This window comes from Cornus florida, unplaced genomic scaffold (genome assembly GCF_030987335.1).
Source record: "Cornus florida cultivar Cherokee Brave unplaced genomic scaffold, ASM3098733v1 CherokeeBrave_3.0.0_Hap2_Chr08, whole genome shotgun sequence".
NCBI lineage: Eukaryota > Viridiplantae > Streptophyta > Magnoliopsida > Cornales > Cornaceae > Cornus > Cornus florida.
In genome coordinates this window covers 4464579-4482651 of record NW_026775578.1, presented here as the reverse complement: position 1 = coordinate 4482651, position 18073 = coordinate 4464579, and the positions used below count along the sequence as shown (strand labels likewise).

The 18073-nt window shown below is 32.6% G+C and overlaps 1 protein-coding gene across 1 annotated transcript; it reads left to right on the top strand.

Annotated features, from left to right (window-relative positions):
- Positions 1-9119: 9119 nt before the first annotated feature.
- Positions 9120-14464, top strand: LOC132269002 (F-box/LRR-repeat protein 17). Its single transcript, XM_059769971.1, has 11 exons — positions 9120-9868; positions 10380-10481; positions 11229-11373; positions 11482-11666; positions 11914-12018; positions 12248-12345; positions 12496-12716; positions 12804-12870; positions 12978-13063; positions 13501-13599; positions 14157-14464. Exons 1-11 carry the CDS (start codon positions 9267-9269, stop codon positions 14220-14222), a joined length of 1776 nt encoding a protein of 591 aa, XP_059625954.1. The 5' UTR covers positions 9120-9266; the 3' UTR covers positions 14223-14464.
- Positions 14465-18073: the final 3609 nt, after the last annotated feature.

Here is an 18073-nt window from a genome sequence, read left to right as displayed (position 1 = left end):
CTGAAAATAAAGTTTTCGACAAACTTTGTTCAATTGAAAAATATCCGGAGCTAAGAAAATTCTAATAAATTCGTTTTTAGAAAGTAGACTTGGTGAAGTATAAAACTGAAAATTTTGATAAGGATCTGGTGTCAAGAAGTTGGTGGAATAATTAATTTAAAATCTGTTTTCTAGTAGCGATATAAAGATGGATAGCCTGCACTGTCAGTTTTTTTATAAAATATATGCTGGTCTAAAAATTACGAAATTAATTGGAGAGGTTTTAGACATGTAGGGGAACTGTGATAAAAATTTGGTAAGTTTTCGAACACTACAGCACCTTGGATAATTTTTTGAATTTCAACAAAATTGGAAGAAATGTAAATTTCCTGCTTGTCCCAAACCACCAAATTCATACAATAACCACATGAAACATATACTATATCCTCCACAATATCCATAAATGATACATACACAATAGGTATCATATCAAATCCATAATATACAGAAGGTTCCTCAAGTATAATTGAATTAAACATTTAATCAATCACCTAAACTACAGAAACAGGATGATCTCCAATGAAACATAATTAGCGACTTCAAACCTAAAGGATCATTGAAACCTGTAAAATTGTAGGGCGAGACTAGAAGTCCCAGTAAGAAAAATCTAATATATGTTGCTATGGGATTTCATACACAAGAGGCCAGGCTTCATATAATTTAATCATATGAATTTCCATGTAAGAGAGAATGCTTCAAATAAATAGATCACGGAGCTTAGAACAATCATGTATGAATATGATAATTGAAACAAGGAACAACCCATGACTTTCGACAAGGAATCCAAATCTCAGCACATGACATGTAATACCTCGATAATTTTAAAAGATTTATTAATTAGGATTAATTATTTTATTTTATTTTTCAATAATTTATTTTATTTTATTGAGTGCTAGATTAATTATCTTATTTTAATTAAGTTATATTTCGTGATTATGTATGATGATTGATTGTTTGTGTGGTTGATTATTGATTGAATTATTGGTGTATTGATTTTATTGGTATTATATGACTTAGTTGTAAATTCTTGTTTGTTTATGTGCTTCATGTAATTAGTTATTTTAATTTCTGTATTTAATTAATTATCTTATTTATTTAAATTAATTGGATTGGGCTTAAGGAAAGTTGGACCAAAAGATGTGATATTGGGCTTGTATGAAACCTTATTGGGTTAATTAATGAAGGTCCGTGGTTATTTAATTATTTAAATGATCACTTTTGTATCAATTATATATATATATATATATATAATTATATATAAATATAATTAATTAATAATTGTTATGGAAAGATATATATATAGATATATATTTATTGATATTTATAAGTATATATGATTTAATTAACTAATGAGTTAATTATGGAAGGAATATATATTTATATATAATATATGTTTATAGATATAAATTATTTAAAGGTTATTATTTTAATTCATAATATTAGTTGGAATAGGATTTGAAATTTAAGGTGTATAAAAATACACATAAAGCTTTAGAGTTAAAGGTTTTACACATTAGAAAAATAAAATAGACAGAGAGAGAGAAAGAAGAAGGGCTGACAAGGAGGAGGTCGGGTCTGAAAAGGAGGACGTCGGAATTGGAAGAGATAATTAAAGCTTAAAGCGTCGATTTCGTTTCGAAACCTTCAGGCGAGTTTTCTCTAACTTTCCTCTTAGAACTCATAAGGATTTCACCTTGAGTATCAAGGCTTTAATTAAATTTATTTGTTTAAAAATTATGGTTAGATCGGAATAATTAAAAAGTATAAACTATTATATTTGATTTTAAGATTATTGGATTTCAATTGATATATATAGGTGTTATGTATATTTTAAAATCAATCTATAGGTGGATTTGTGACCCAAGAGAGTTAATTATGGTTTCTTTATTTTCTAGAATTGTTCTGTAATTTTCTGGAATTTTTCTGATATTTTTAGGAATTTATTAGGATTTATTTTCCTATTATTTGTTAGGAAAATAATTATATATATATATATATATATATATACTAGGTAACTGGCGCATGTGGAGCGGCGGCACAATAAATAATTGATCCAGTGCAGCGCGGTGTAGGATAATAGGGTGTATACGCCAATTAGGGCCATTTGATTAATTAAACTTATGTGAATTGATATGGTGCATCGCGGCGCATAAAAGTTTGGTGCGCAGGTGTATCTGGACCATAGAAGTGGTCTGGTCAACTATGGATTTTTTGGTGTATTGCAGACCATGAGAAGATGGTGCACTCGCTGATCTGGACCTTAGATCTATTATAGTTAATAGAAAATAATCTAGTGTGAGCGTGTTCATTTGCGCACTCATTTATGACCATTGGATGCGGCATAAAGGAAGTGATGGATTCAGTGTGGTGAGCTCACGGTAGCTGAAAGAGCTTAGCCAATACCAGCACACAAGGAGGCTTGAATCCAGCGCGTGCAAGTGCATAGTAAGCACGTGGGCGCGCGTGGGAAACTATGTTGGCCTAATTCGACACTAGAAATTAAAACGGTCATAACTTAGTCATTTTAAATCGAAATTGGGTCATTCTTGAGCTCAAATTCAAGGATTTTTCGTCTTCTTTCCAATGGTACCAATTTCATTATCAGATTCCCATCCTACTAGGAGATATTTATGTTTTAGTGAGAAAGTGTCGGAAAACTATTTAAACCAATATGGAGTATTTAAAGGAAACTATTTCTGACATATTTAGTTGCACTAATTTGTGTAAATATAATAAATTAATAATTTGTTATGGAAGGAAGTGTGTATATATATATATATATATATATATATATATATATTCATCCTTCCATACAACTCATAGACAAATTAAACTATATATACACATATAGTTTAATTTGTCTATGAGTTGTATGGAATGATGAATATATATATATATATATATATGTATGTATGTATGTATGTATATTGATTTTAAATAATCAAGGATTATTAAAGAAGGTGTTAAACACATATATACATTAAATAACATATGTGTAGGTATATATATATATAAATCATTTAAGATGATTAATATTATCATTCTTATTTGGCATATCTTAATAGGCTGGTTGTTAAATTAATGATATGCGTATAATATGCATGTGATGGCTATGTATGATTTAGCGTATTGTTAATTTTAAAGTTAATTCATGGTTAAAGTGTGGGCATGGATGAATTGTCAAATGATTAAATATATTACCTAAATATTTGTATGAATATAATACATATATGGAAAGTATGGATGAATTGCTAATTAAATGTATGAATAAATATACCTGTGGAGGCATGGTTGAATTGCCAATGTATAAATATACATACACGGAGGCATGGTTGAATTGCCAATGTATAAATAAATATACTTATGGAGGCATGGTTGAATTGCCAATATATAAATAAAAATATTTACAATGGCATGGTTGATTTGCCAAAGCATAATTACGTTGTTATGTGTTAGATGATTAAAATATCATCTATGGTTGTTGTATGTATGGATTGGATTAGGGTTAGATATTCTTAAATGAGAATAGTTTAGTACTTACTGGTTAGTGTATTATTTTCCATTAATAAAATAATATTGGGGAAGACGTGGATGATTTGTCAAAACTTGGATTTTGGATATGTGATTTAAACAATTAAAATCATTATCGGGTTGGGATTAAATAGAGTATTTCTTTTATTATAATTTGTTGTTTAAATGATTAGACAACTGACTAAGATGGGATTAAGGTCAAAGGAGTTTTTATCAAATGAAATGGTAGATTTGTCTAGGTATGAATATTATTTTAATAATTATTTAATAGGTATGGAAATTTAATAAACCTATTAATGGATGTGATTAGTATAGTATATATAATTATATATAGACATGTATATCGTGCTTTATTAAAGTTAAAACTTTATTAGGTTTGGTTTTGATCAGAGATGATCTGCTTATTGGTTTTCAGAGGCCTGGTAGAGTGAACTTGCTCGTAGGGTTTAACCCACGATTTATTTTTCAGGTTATTAGAGGTTCCAGTCTCGAGGTTGAGGATACGCAGCTGGGAGACTGTCATTCGTCTATTCATCTTGTGTACTTTTAAATAGTATTGGATTATTGGATAATGTTTTAAGGGGTCCTTGAGTTATGGGATTTCCGAATTGTAATTGTTGGAGAATCATTAAGTAATATTTATTTATTAGTTTTCTTCAGCGGTTTATTTATTCTTTACCATTCATCTTTGTATTCTGTGCTTGTTAAATACTTTAATTGTTTTGATATCCTCTGGTTTTGTGCGCAGACTTGATCAACCCGTGTTCCGAAATTAGCGGGTATTACATGACAACAAGAGAATCAATTCCAATTTATGGAAAATCCAATAAAGGACTTGAAAGAGTAAAGTATGGAAAGTATGAAATAAAATAACACATAGCAATTAAATTAGAGGAACCCTACCTCATGGATGAAGAACATGAGAAGATTAAAGTCCTAAAGTCCAAGTCCAGCCCTTTCTTGCTTTCATTTATTTTCTTCTCACGACCATAGCTTCTATCTCTTTAATTTCCTCTATTTTACCTTTGTCCTTTCCTTTAGCAGCATATAACAAAGAAGACAATCCCAGCAAGTATATGGCTTGGACAAACATGTCTTTATAGTTTTATATCAAACAAGGGAAATAATAGGTGTAAGACTGGACATTAAGATGTGTATATATGGTTGCATGAAGAGGTATATGCGTCAATGAGGCTCCTCTTGTAATTGCCACGTGGAATCCACTACAAGAACTTTGATAAAATTCTATTTCCCATCACTACTAAGTAAATATTGTCATAATATCTCAAATAAAACTCCAACCATTTATATCAAATTCAATTTATAACCCATCTCCAAAATGAATAGAACTCCTAAATTAATATAATATAGTCTCCAGTAACACAAAACTAACAAATAATCACACTTAAAGCCTAAATAAAAAGCTAGGCTATTACATTCACCCTCTCTCTCGAGTTTGCCTGTGCTTCAACCTCTCTCAGTCCACCTCAAATTCTATTATGTAGTTTGGATCACTCAAATTTGTGTACGATATCACCATTTATATGTATTTTATTGTGTTACTAAAACGAATCCCCTACACAACTTAAAAGCAAGACTTATTAAGAATTTTCTCATATTAAAACATGTGAATATATATATAATGGGTAATGGGTATATATACACAATGGCCGTAACAATCTCGTCACATGTCCACAAGATTTAAATTTAAATTGTTATTATGTATTTTAATATGTAGGATCAAATTTTCATTTACAAGTTCTTGTTGATATAGCACTATTTTGAAGGGCAAAAACTCTTAACCACACACACCACCACGCAAAATTAGAGAAAAAATAAAAAAGAAAAGAAAAGAAAAAAGGAGGCTAGGTAACGGATTTTGTGACAGCCCCTCCATATTCCATAATACTACCCAATCTTTTTTATGACTTTATGTAAATGGGTTGTGTAATGGGTTTCTGATCGACCTAATTACCACCCCCATTTAAAAGTTAAGCTTAACTTAAAATTAATTAAACTAAGGACAATACTTACTTATTCACCGGTGAGTAGTAAGTTCATGCTTACTACTGATGTGGCGTAAAAGTGCTCCTAAAATAGAAAATAATTAATTTTTTATTTATTTATTTTTTAATACTTACCGAGTTAAACCAAAATGATGCAAATCAAATCATAATTTAACTATCTCCCTCTTTTCATCTCTTTCAAACTACTCCGTTGAAACCCTAATCTGGTAATACTGAAAGTTTTGACTTTTATCTTTCATGATTTAATGTGTAATTCTTATATAATCAATTATTTTTATCTAAAGTACACCCAATTACATAAATTTTGATTCGCATGGTTTGATAGATAATTTGTTGATTACAGGATAAAATGTTATTGTTTTAGTTAGATTTTGATCATATTTGGTTTAATCCAAATAATCTCTCAAATTTTTTATTTTTATTATTTTATATCGTGGGAACACGTGTACCATTAATTTTGCGCCACATCATGTAAGTATGAATTTACTACTCACCGGTAAATAGACAAGTATAAGTGATAATAATTGTACTTATCACTAATATGTTATTTTATTACTCAACTCAACGTTTAATTTTGAGTAGATTATAAGTGTGTTTCATAACATAATTTGAATATCGTTGAAAATGGTGAGTGTCACCAGAAACAAAAGTGTAAAGTGATAGGGACATCACTTAAAATTGAATAACGAACACTGAAAATTCGAAAAAATATTTTTAAAAAATTAATATAAAATTACCACTTAAAAATTACAGTACTTAAAATTTAACTATTAAATTTTTAAATACTTAATTTTCAAATTTATCAAACAATATTTAAATGTTCAAGTCTCGTATAGCTCTCCTCTCCTGATTGGGAAGATTTAATATTTGAACTTGGTGGAACCATAATATATAAAGTAGGTGGATATGGAAAAAAATCATCTCCAGTTACTCTCTCACCGGATGAGGTCAAGTAAGCATCTAACGGTGGTGATTAACGCCACCTCCCCAACATAACCTTGCCATCACTAAGTCAGCAAGTCAAAAAATAAATTTACTTTATTTTACCATATATACGAATACCACTCTATATGTTATACATACAATATATATATTATAAAGAGTATAATATTATACAATTTAACTTTAGCTTTTGATTGGAATTAAAATAAAATCAAAATGCAAAATAATCTGACTTTAAAACAATTAAAAAAAATTAAAATATGTATACATAACATGCTACTCAAACAAAATTACAAGGAATAACAAATCATATAATTATGGGTTATTAAGGTTAATATACATACCCTTACATAAAAAATAGATCCAAATCACTCGATTTTCAAATTTTCGCTCCAAATCGAAAATTTTGAACCATAGTTACGTAGGATTTAGTCGAATTAAACAACTTTAATTATAGCACCACAAACTAAATCTTACCCCTAACCTTACATTCTAAAAGAGAAAGAATGAACAACTTCTTCTTATTTATTTATTTTATTTTTAAGATTCCGTGTTCTTCCCCCTTTTTTATTCCTTTTTTTTTTTTTTTTTGTTGTTCCGTTTCCACTTCTCTCCTTATATATACACAAATACGCGTCAAATAAATCAAGGCAAACAAAATTAGCACACACACACGCGCGCGCGCACACACACACGCGCATATATTTCTCTATATATATCTGCATTGTTTCATATATTTCTTCTTCTGTTATGGGTTATTTTCTTGGGTTCTTATTATTTTTTAGGGTTTTGTTATCTTTTTTAATGTTCAAATTTCAACCAACTGGGACCAATGAACTTCATTAATTCATTAAATAATAGATATGTTATATACTGAAGTTGCATGTATATATTAGAAGTGTGGTAAATATGAATTTAACTCCCTCAACCGCCAAGTCAACTTTTTTACCCTTCACTGGACCAATCTAGTGAGAGTAACTTGAGAGGATTTTTTTTTTTTTTTTTTTTTTTTTTCGGTTGTTGTTTCTTATTGAACTTTCACTAATGTTAATTACTCAAAATTCAAAGAGTTATAAAAATAAATTTTGATTTTTAATTATCACTTAAATGAACGATGTTATTGGAGAAGGGATATACTGTTAATTTCCATATTGACAACTGTAATTAACCTAACACTCCTTTTTTAGAATTTAATTTTATTTTTATTTTTTATTTTTTTGATGTTAAACAAACTTACGTACCCATGTTTTCACCTAGGCATGAACCCTTAACCTTTCCTTTTGAAGATAGGGTTGTACCATTATTTTTTTTAGAATTTTGTTAAAATTTTGAGAAATTATTAGATGGGATAACTAAGTAAGTAAATTCACACTGTTGTTGAAATTTTTTTGTAATATATTAATACTCAATTGGGAGATCATTTTTCTTAATCGAATAATCTGAATTGAATCGGTCCACTAAGTGTCTATGAATCTGGACTATTTAATAATTTGTCTAAAAGTTTAATATGCAAAAAAATTAAATTGTGTATTTTCTTTATTACAGGAGACACCTCAAACAGCAATTCAAGAAACGTGCATCAGCATATTCAATTTATATTTTCCATTATAATTTTAAAATGAAAAGTTTTAACACCAACTATTTACCTTCACATTTATGGATCACATAGCTTAATTTAGAACTTATTTGAACAAATTAAAGCATTTTTTTAATTAAGTATATTTGGTACGTAATATAAGTAATTAAGTATTACTTAAAATGACATAAAAATTAAAGTGAGAAAGAGCTCACCGAACACTAATAAACACTGAATACTAGGTATTAAAAGTGAGTTAATGTACCTATTAAATTGATAAGAACGTGATTAAGTGATTACATGTTATGCTAAATTAGGCAAAATTGCATTAAATCTATCGCACTGTCAAAATTGTAAAATATTCCCTCTAGTATTATTATAATTTGTATTTTTGACAATAGGTACCCTCAAATTACCAAAAATTGTAAATTACCCCACAACTGGAAGTAATTAAAGTAGCTGACATGGTTGATTAATTTGATAAAAATTCTTTATGATTAATTTTACAAATGAGAAGTTGATGGTAATGCTCATTTTATTATTTATAATTTACAAATGGAAAGTTGAAGGTGTTTTTTTTATATGCACAATAATATTTTTGTTAAAACAATTAAATTCACATATTATTGCATGTGACCACTTCAAATTGAAGGGTAGTTACAATTTAGATAAATTGAAGGTGTTTGTTATTAAAAAAAATAACAATTTGAAATTAATAAAATAATTTTATTTATTTATTTTATTAAAAATGCTGATATAATGTTTTTTTTTTTTGGGTAACTTTTATATAAATTAGGGATTATTTGGGAGGGTTAGTTGCCAAATTCGAAAAGTACAAAGATTTTTGCAATTTACTCTAAATTAAACAATGTTTTGTAATTAGGAATTATTATCAAGGGCAAAATAGGGTAGAACAGATCACCCACGCTCCTCTCATTTATTTTTCGAAAGTTAAGGCGCGAAGATGTCTGGATCTCCCGCGCCTTTCAGACCAGACCCCTCCCTTTATTTTTTCGCCATCTCATTTCAACACAACCCCCCTCTCTCTCATTCTTTCTTTCTTTCTTTCTCTCTCTCATCAACCCACACCAAACACCAATCACTTATCTTCTACTGTCTGCACAAAGTGCAAATCCACCAGAACCATCAAAATGCACCATCGCCAACACCACCCAGCCACCGCCGTTCCCTCCTCCCCAGACGTCGGTTCCCCCATTTCCGACGGCTGTCAAACCAAGTTTGGCAAAAAGCGTGGCAGCTACAACTGTGGCAGATGCGGTCTCCCCAAGAAAGGCCACTCCTGTCACATTCCCGCCACCACCACCGCCACTCCAACAACCTCCAACTCATCCGCCGCCGCCCCACCTTCTCCTCTCTCTGTCGTTCGACCCCCGCCGCCTCCACGCCGGCAGTATTCCCACCTCCGGCGAGCGCTCTCTTTCGATGACATTGATGTCAGGGAATATCCGGAATCTGACAATGACGATGATTGCATTTTGTTGGAGTTGGAATCGGGTGTTGATTCTGGCAAGCTGCCGGCGAGTTGTATGTGGGAGGTGCTGAGGAGGTTGCCTCCGCCGGCGCTGTTGGCGGCGGCAAGGGTGTGTAAAGGGTGGAGGGATACGGCAAGGAGACTTTGGCGGGCGGCGGAGGAACTGAGACTGAGGGTTCCGGCCAAGGCTCCGATTGGATTCGCTGGATCGGTGTTGCAAAAGTGTCCAGGGCTAGTTAGACTCTCTCTTAGAATGGAAAGGTTAGGGTTTTCGTTGACTATTTATCAGATCTATGGTTTCGTTGGATGGATCAATTGATATGGAAGCGGATAGGACTAGAGTCCGTGAGTCACAACATAAAAAAAACAAAGAAGATGGATCCAAAATTAATTGAACAAAAGTATATAAAAAGCAAATAAAAATGGAATAAATATGATACAGATAAATTAAAAATGGAGCACAAGTGAGGAATTTGAAGTCAGAGTGCATCTGTGAGATTCAATAGATTTTATTTGCAGTGGTTATCCGTGATATAATATGGAAGAAATCACAAACGGATTGTGCTTTAATTGATTGTTGTGAAGTAGTTTTTTTTTTTTTTTTTTTTTGGGTCTGATTGATATGGTATTAAGAATGTGGAATTCTAATGGTATTTGTTTTGGATGATTTTTTTAAATTACTTTTTTTAAAGATAAATAAGAAGACTATTGTTAAGGAATTGAGATATCAGAATTTGATCTGTTCTTCTCATTCGCTATTTGGGTGTTGCAGTGATGTGGATGCAACAATGCTGGCCTGCATAGCTTTCTCCTGCCCTAACCTGGAGTCCATGGAGATCTTTTCATCTGATAAATCGGTCAATTGGATTACTGGGTATGTTTTTAGTTTCCTGTCCTTTATTATTGATTTTCCTTATGGTGAAAAATGGGCTGGCATGCAGAAGCAATCCCTTGTCATTTTTTGCATTGATGCGATTCATCAAGTTTGAAGAGAGCTGATTGGCAGAACATAATCTGTGCAACCACTATTCTGTATATTCTGTTTGATTTAGATCTATGCTTGTGAATGCCAAACTTGGTCATTAAAGCATATATCTTTATCTGTGATTTCAGATTGGGTTTGAACTGGTATGGATCTGTTTTTGTTGCATGATAAACTAGTGATTGTTTAGTTGAGGAAAGTTTGTGTGATGTTCACAAGGCCACAAAAGCGCAGTCCTTGAATTTTTTTCATCTTTTTTTTTTTTTTTTCTTTCTTTGTGGTTATAGATCTGCATTTGGATCTTTATTTCCTGTTGATCAAATTGTTTTCTCAATTAGAAGCATCCATGGGTGAGAGCAATTCATACAATCTTCTATTTGTTGTAATACATGCTATGCTGGGCACCTTTTGCTTGCTCAATTGATTTGACATTCAAACTTTAGCATGTTAACCTTCTAATTGGATACTTGAACACTTTACATGGAATTTTGACAGTCCACTGCTAGTGTTTCACTTATATTGTTGTTTAAACCCTGTTATCTGGTGTAAAAAAATGACAAGTCTTTCCACCGAGAGCAATTAATTGGGGTCTTTACTGGAATTTATCTAGAGAAATGAATTGGATGATTCTTGTTGCAGGGATGAGTTAGGACGTTTTGTTGCTGATAAACGACATCTTTCAAGCATTAAAATGGAAGGCGGTTCAAACCTTGGGGGTTTCATGCTTTGTTCATCAAGTCTTTCTACCATTTGGCTTTCGGATCTCCATTCCCTCTCTAAGATGGTGATTGTTGTTCTATTTTAACTTCCTTTCTTAAGGTTTAAATGCTGTAATCTTGTTAATGTCAGTGCATTAAATTCATTTCTTTTGTACATTGCCTTATGTGCATAGGTTTTCAATTGCCCCAATCTGAAGGAGATTTCCCTAGATTTTTCTCGCCAAGAAAATGATAGTACTGATCTTGCTAGCATGGTGGATGGTCTGGGAAGGAGCTGTCCGAGGTTACAAAACATCCACATTGCTTCAGTTCGTCTTTCTAATGCTGTTGTGCTAGCTCTTACTGCTGCAGATTTGAGGTATAGGTTAGATGCTTTTGTTACACGGTTGATATTTCATTTTATTGATCAATAAAGGTATTAATGTTCATAACTTATTAATGGAACTTATGGAGCAATATAAGCTTATTGACTTTGTTTTGCTATTTACCCCTATTCTCATCTTTACATTATACTTTTTTTGGAAGATCTGCATGTTTTTACTCAGGTAATAGATAAATCATGATAATTTTTTTGATGAAATGTGTGTTATTGCTCCAATGCTCAGGGGGTTGCGAATGCTTTCTCTTGTGCTTGGATCAGAAATCACTGATGCATCTGTTGCAGCAATTACTTCAAGCTACTCAAACCTAGAATTGCTTGACCTAAGTGGGTGCGTTTCAACTTCCAATCCCTAGTTCTAATGACATTGAGCATTTAGTATAAATGTTGGGGAATTAAAGCCGGGGATTAGGTGATACATAAGTTTTCTCTATTTTCTGTACTCGTTTCTGCATGACTGTGATATTTACAGGAATTGGTTCAACATATATTTTAAGTAGTTTACCTTTTGTTTTTGTCAATCTTCAGGATTGCTGTTCTCATTCTACCTCTGGTTTCAGGTCTAGCATCAGTGACAGTGGCATTGGGATGATTTGCAATGTGTTCCCTGAAACACTATCAAGGCTTCTCCTTGCTCTCTGCCCGAATATCACTTCAAGTAATCTTCAAGTTCCACTCTGAATCAAATGCAATTTTTTTTTTTTGGGTAATGAGGAGCTGTCCCAAAAAGGACAAAAAGAAAATGAAATTTCAACTTTTTGGCTACCTTTTGACCTTTTTTTTTTTTAATGCTTCATGTATCTTTTAGGTGGCATTCAGTTTGCCACAGCTCAATTGCCTCTTCTTGAACTTATGGACTGTGGGATGACTATATGTGATCCCAATTCCTCAAGCCCAAACTTTGAAGAAGGCAGTGACTATGATTTACAGACAACACCCAACAGCAAACTGCACCTTATTTACCAGAAGCTGATTATCAAACATAGCCGGTTGAAAAAACTAAGCTTGTGGGGTTGTTCTGGCTTAGATGTGAGAATCTCTCTATTCTTAGTAGTACGAAGTCTCTTGTTGACACGGTTTCTCTCTTAAGTTCTGAACACATGAATTTGAATGCAGGCTTTGTATTTAAACTGCCCAGAACTCAGTGATTTAAATCTGAACTCCTGTAAAAATTTGCATCCAGGTGTGTTTTCAGATTTTTAGTCTTTCTAGCTGATTACTTGTCTAAGATCTGAAGTGGTTTGTAAGTTTTATTTTATTTTACTGAGCTTTTTGTTGCTTTGGTCCCAGAGAGATTGTTACTTCAGTGTCCCGGTTTAGAAAGTGTCCATGCATCAGGTTGCCAAGATATGCTGGTTGAAATCATTCAAAACCAGGTAAAAACTACACCCTTTCATGTTCATTATCACTAGGATTTATATATGCTGTTCATATCTAGGGGGCTGATAACATAAGTCTACTGTTGGACATTTGGGTAGAAGGGGGGGATTGTACTCTGATAAAAGATTTGATGTTTTGTCTGCAATGTTGAAAAGTGATTTTGTTTTCCAATTTACTACCATCTCACTTATCTAATATATAGACCTGTCCAACATCTCCTGTTAGTCTAGTTTCAATATATATATACCTGTTAGTGGTATTTTTTCTCACTTAGATTTGTGTTTGAAGTTTGACTTTGCAGCTGTAATGTAAAATTTTTAGTGTAATCAAGAAATATAAAATTTATTTCCTTTGCCTTTAGAGGCTTGAAATGTACTGCCAAACCAGTTATCAAGAGTTTTAACTATTGCATCTGCCTTGTATTTTCTTGCAGGCTTGTAGCCAGTTTGTGGCTGTAGACAACCATTTTCCTTGTAAGCGTTCAGCTGATGGCTCCAAGAGAGTCCGTGTCCCATTTTCTTTCACTGAACAGGTAATACTGAAACACCTTTTCAGCTACAAGCTGTTGCTTTATTAAGGAAATAAGACTGGCAGAGGGTATCTGAGATTGCTGATCTGTTGATATACTATGTTCTATATTTTGTCCTCATATAATTATACAAGATGCTAATTTCATGGAATGAAATTTGGCCACTGCATTCGGCTCATGTTACAACTAAATAACATGGCTATGGTTAGTACCATACAGGATTATAAATTTGTGATATGGCATACATACATACATACATCCATCCATATATATATATAAGTCTTTCTTTTTTTCAAATTGGTATGTACATGTCCTATGTGTATAATCAAATTTTACTATGTATATTGTATATTAACAAATAACAATACAATCACAATTATAATACAACTTAATATTATCGACTTGATAAGTAAACATTAATAGAGCATGCCAGGCCTGATAGATCAGTCTTATTTGCTTAATTCCTTTTTTCATTGAAATGTATAGATAATTAGATATTGTGTGAATTGTTGCCTCTTTTGAAATTCAAGCTTATATGAGATTTCGGTTTTCTTATGAAGGCATCCGATGATGATAAGAAGGAAAGGAGGACTTTAAAACGGCGGTGTACTGTGCTAGTGGATTGATCAAACACATGCCCTTATGACGTTACTGTACACATGGTGCACTTGTTTGATCTAAACGGTCTGCAACTGTGAAAATGGTGTATAGGGCTTGTTGCCTGACAGATGATGCCCTTTTCTTTATCACAACCCCAGGGTTCTTGTAGTCCTCTAAACTAATACTTGGGGAACAGAAACATTGGATTCATTGCTATAGTTTATTAAATCTGCTCATCTTGAAAATAAAGATTCTTTCATTTTGTTGACATTTTTTTCTCCACCTAAAATACTCCTTGAGTCGATGCTAAAGATGGCAGATATTAGAGGGGTCTTGTCCCACATCGGATCTGGATGGGAAAGATTGAGTATATGGATGGATATGTAGCACTATTTAATAGTTTAAACTTTAGAGTCAAAAGGTAAGCGCCCGACCCGTTATAGTTGGTATCAGAGCTTGATTCGATCCTTGATCTGGTATCATGCCAAGTGCTCACTTGGGCGGGTACATCTCGGAGTTGCTCGGGTCTAGGGCCGGGTAGGTAGATTTATTGCATTCTACACCTTTAGGAATGAGGAATGATGTAACCTATAAGACCATGTATCAAGAAATCCTTACAGGTCTCATTTTCTTGTTTACGTTTTAAGATTTTGTTTTTTTATGTTAACAAAATTGGGTCTTCAAAAGTACCTGTTAAGTTGGGGGTTGAAGTTTATAGAGACAAAGTAGGTGAGTTTTAAATAGGAAAAAAAAGGAAAAGAATTGATACATTAAATAGAAAAAAGAATTGATTTATTGGTCACAATTGGAAGAAGTGCCTATTAGGTTCGACTCGCTCGTCTGCGGAGTTGACTGAGTATGGCTTGTGGTTAGGGGTGGATGGGTTCATTGGGAGGGATCTTTGGAATCCGAATAGTGACTGAGGTGAATATGCAGCTGCTAGTCATGGCAAAAGTTGGCTGTATGTGGAGGAATGGACTCAGATGGTGGTGAAGAGACTGGGAACTCAAAGTCCCTGTCTTCTAATCGTTTTGTGTCGGAGTGGATGAAGGAATTTTGCCACCTGTATGGGCCTACTACTGTGGGTCATGGTTCTACTCTGGTTAAATTAGATAACGAGGTGGTGGCTTTATCTACAGTGGGTGGTCAAACTTTGTTGATTTCGGGTGATGGTCGAGGGGATTGTTCTACGAGTGATGTGGTTCTTCATGGGTTTGCTGCCCACGAGTTCCAAGGAAAGGCGTTAGATGGGGATTTTATTCCGCTTGATGTTGCTTTGGGTGGGCAGGATGGCAAAATGGTTCATGGTTCCTCATCCCAGAGTCATATGGCATCTGTGCATATTGAGGAGCCCATTCAATGTGATCACGTTAGCTCACTGGTTAAGGGTCAGATTTTGCCTTTGTCTAGACGGGAGCAGATGACTAAAGCTCGGGCGCGAGAGGTAAGGCAATTGTAAAGTCGTTTGGGGAGCGACCCTCGGCAAGTTCGGCATTGTCTCAAAGCTAGGGCTCTTATCCGGCGCGAAATGGTCATAAGCATTGTCAAAATGTTTCAGGTGTCATCAAGGGCGGAGTCTTTCGTGGGCTAACCTGGGTTGCAGCCCAAGTCTAAAAAAAAAAAAAATTAGCGCAAGTTCAAAAAAAACATAAAAATTTACTACTACTATGTCCTATCAGCTATAGCCTAGCCCAAGTTTCCAATCCATGATAAATGGCTCAGCCCAATAGCCCAGCAAACCAAAGCTAATCCATGAACAAGACCAAACTATTCAGTGTAATTTCAAGCAAAATAAAAACCCCTTTTCAGCTTTTAATCCTTTTCTTTTTTCTTCAACAATGTTTTTTTTTTTTTCACTTTTTTTAATCTTAGTGGAGATTTTTTTTTTAAAAAAATAAATAAATAACTTCAATATTATGATTATAATGATATTTGGTAATTGGTTTTTTTTTTTTTTTTTTTTTTTTTTTTTTTTTTTTATAATTATTGTCTGAAAATTTTGGATAACGGTTTTTGATTGTTTTGTGTTCAATCATGTTGTTGGATTTGGGTTTCTTCATATTTGGATTTATCAGAAGAACTAATAAATTTTTTTCTCAGTAAATTATCTTCTCTGTTTGAATTTTTTTCTCCAGTAAATCTTTTGCTTGAATTTTTTCTTTAGCCCTCCTATTTTAAAATCCTAGCTCCGCCCTGGGTGTCATGCCAAGTGTCTGCTTGGGCGGGTACACCTCGGAGTTGCTCGAGTCCACGGCCTGGTAGGCAGATTCATTGCATTCTACCGTCTTTAGGAATGAAGAATGATGTAACCTAAAAGATCATGTACCAAGAAATTGTTACAGGTCTCATTTTCTTGTTTACCTGTTAAGATTTTATTTTTTTATGCTAACAAAATTGGGTTTTCAAAAGTACCTGTTAAGGTTGGGGGTTGAAGTCCATAGACACAAAGTAGGTGTGAATTTTAAATAGGAAAAAAACAGGAAAATAATTGATTCATTAAATAGAAAAAAGAAAAAAAAAAAAGAATTGATTCATTAAATTCAGGGCTTCAAACCCAAGCCATTATTTTTTTGACAAAATGGTTTGTGAATAAAGAAATTATCACTGAATGGCCTCCAGCAGGAGAAAAAAGGGGGGGGGGGGGGGGGGGGGGGGGGGGTGTGGGGGGGGGTGGTGGTTGGGTTGGTTTGAAGGTCAACCTGCACACATTAAAGTTTGGATGATCATGTTTGGAATACAAAGGCAATAATTGATTCTGATTATAGAGGGCCTTTATGGTGAACGAAATCACTGGGTGGTCTGATCCCTTGAGAGTGTTGACTACAATTTAGAGTGTTGAAAACAAGAACCACTTCAAACTACAATTTTCTTCTGGTTTAAAAAAATATCTTAGTTTAGAAAAATTACGGACGGTTCACAGTTGTTGAATATAACGGTTGGTTTTGTTTTGTCCACTCGTCAATATTAAATCTGACCAATTGATGGATTTGTATCATTCATTGCCTTTAACAGAAAAGGAGGGCTTTATGCAAAAGAGCCGGAACATGGCACTCAACCATGAGTTTTAATTCTTGAATCTCATCCAAGAATATCATTTAAAAGGAACTAGACAGGATTATTATTTTGACTTTTAAAATAGTTCTTAATAAACTCATAAGTTCATACTATTGGATCGAATCTGGAGGTACTTCTTCATGAATAAGGTGGTGAAGTGAGTTTTTATATCAACAAAAAAAACAAATTACATGATCAAATGTAACTAATTAAGGGCAAAGTACGAAAACTCCCTAACATTTTTTCAATAAATTTTTCTCATTTAATTTTTACTAAATAATCCTCCTCAACTATTTAAGGGAGTAAAAGAGTTAATATTTGGATTAAAATACCCTTTTATTTAAATCTTAACTTTTACTAACTTTAAAAATTCATATCTCACAAATAGTACATCCAAATATTACAAATAATATATACACAGAAAGCTTATAAAATAAGGATTCCATAAATATAAGATTTGTTTAATAAAACTTTATAACCAGAGAGAAATAGACAATTTAAAGCAAGAAAATTTTTACAATTATTCATTTTCATATGCAGCCTAACATTAAAAAAATTAGCCTCAATAGAGACTGAATATTTAGTTTATTTTTATTTTTGTTTTTAATTTTATTTTTTAAATGGTGAGTCTATAAAATAATGGAAATATTTTAACGCAAAATATGATATCTTATGAAATCGATTTCTGTTGGGGCTAAATTTTTTTATATATTTGGCTCCATATGTAAATGAATAATTCTTATTTTTTTTTTTTTCAAATATATGGAATATTTTAATTTTTAAAAATAAAATAAGGTTGTTGGAGTAGATTTTTAGATTGCCT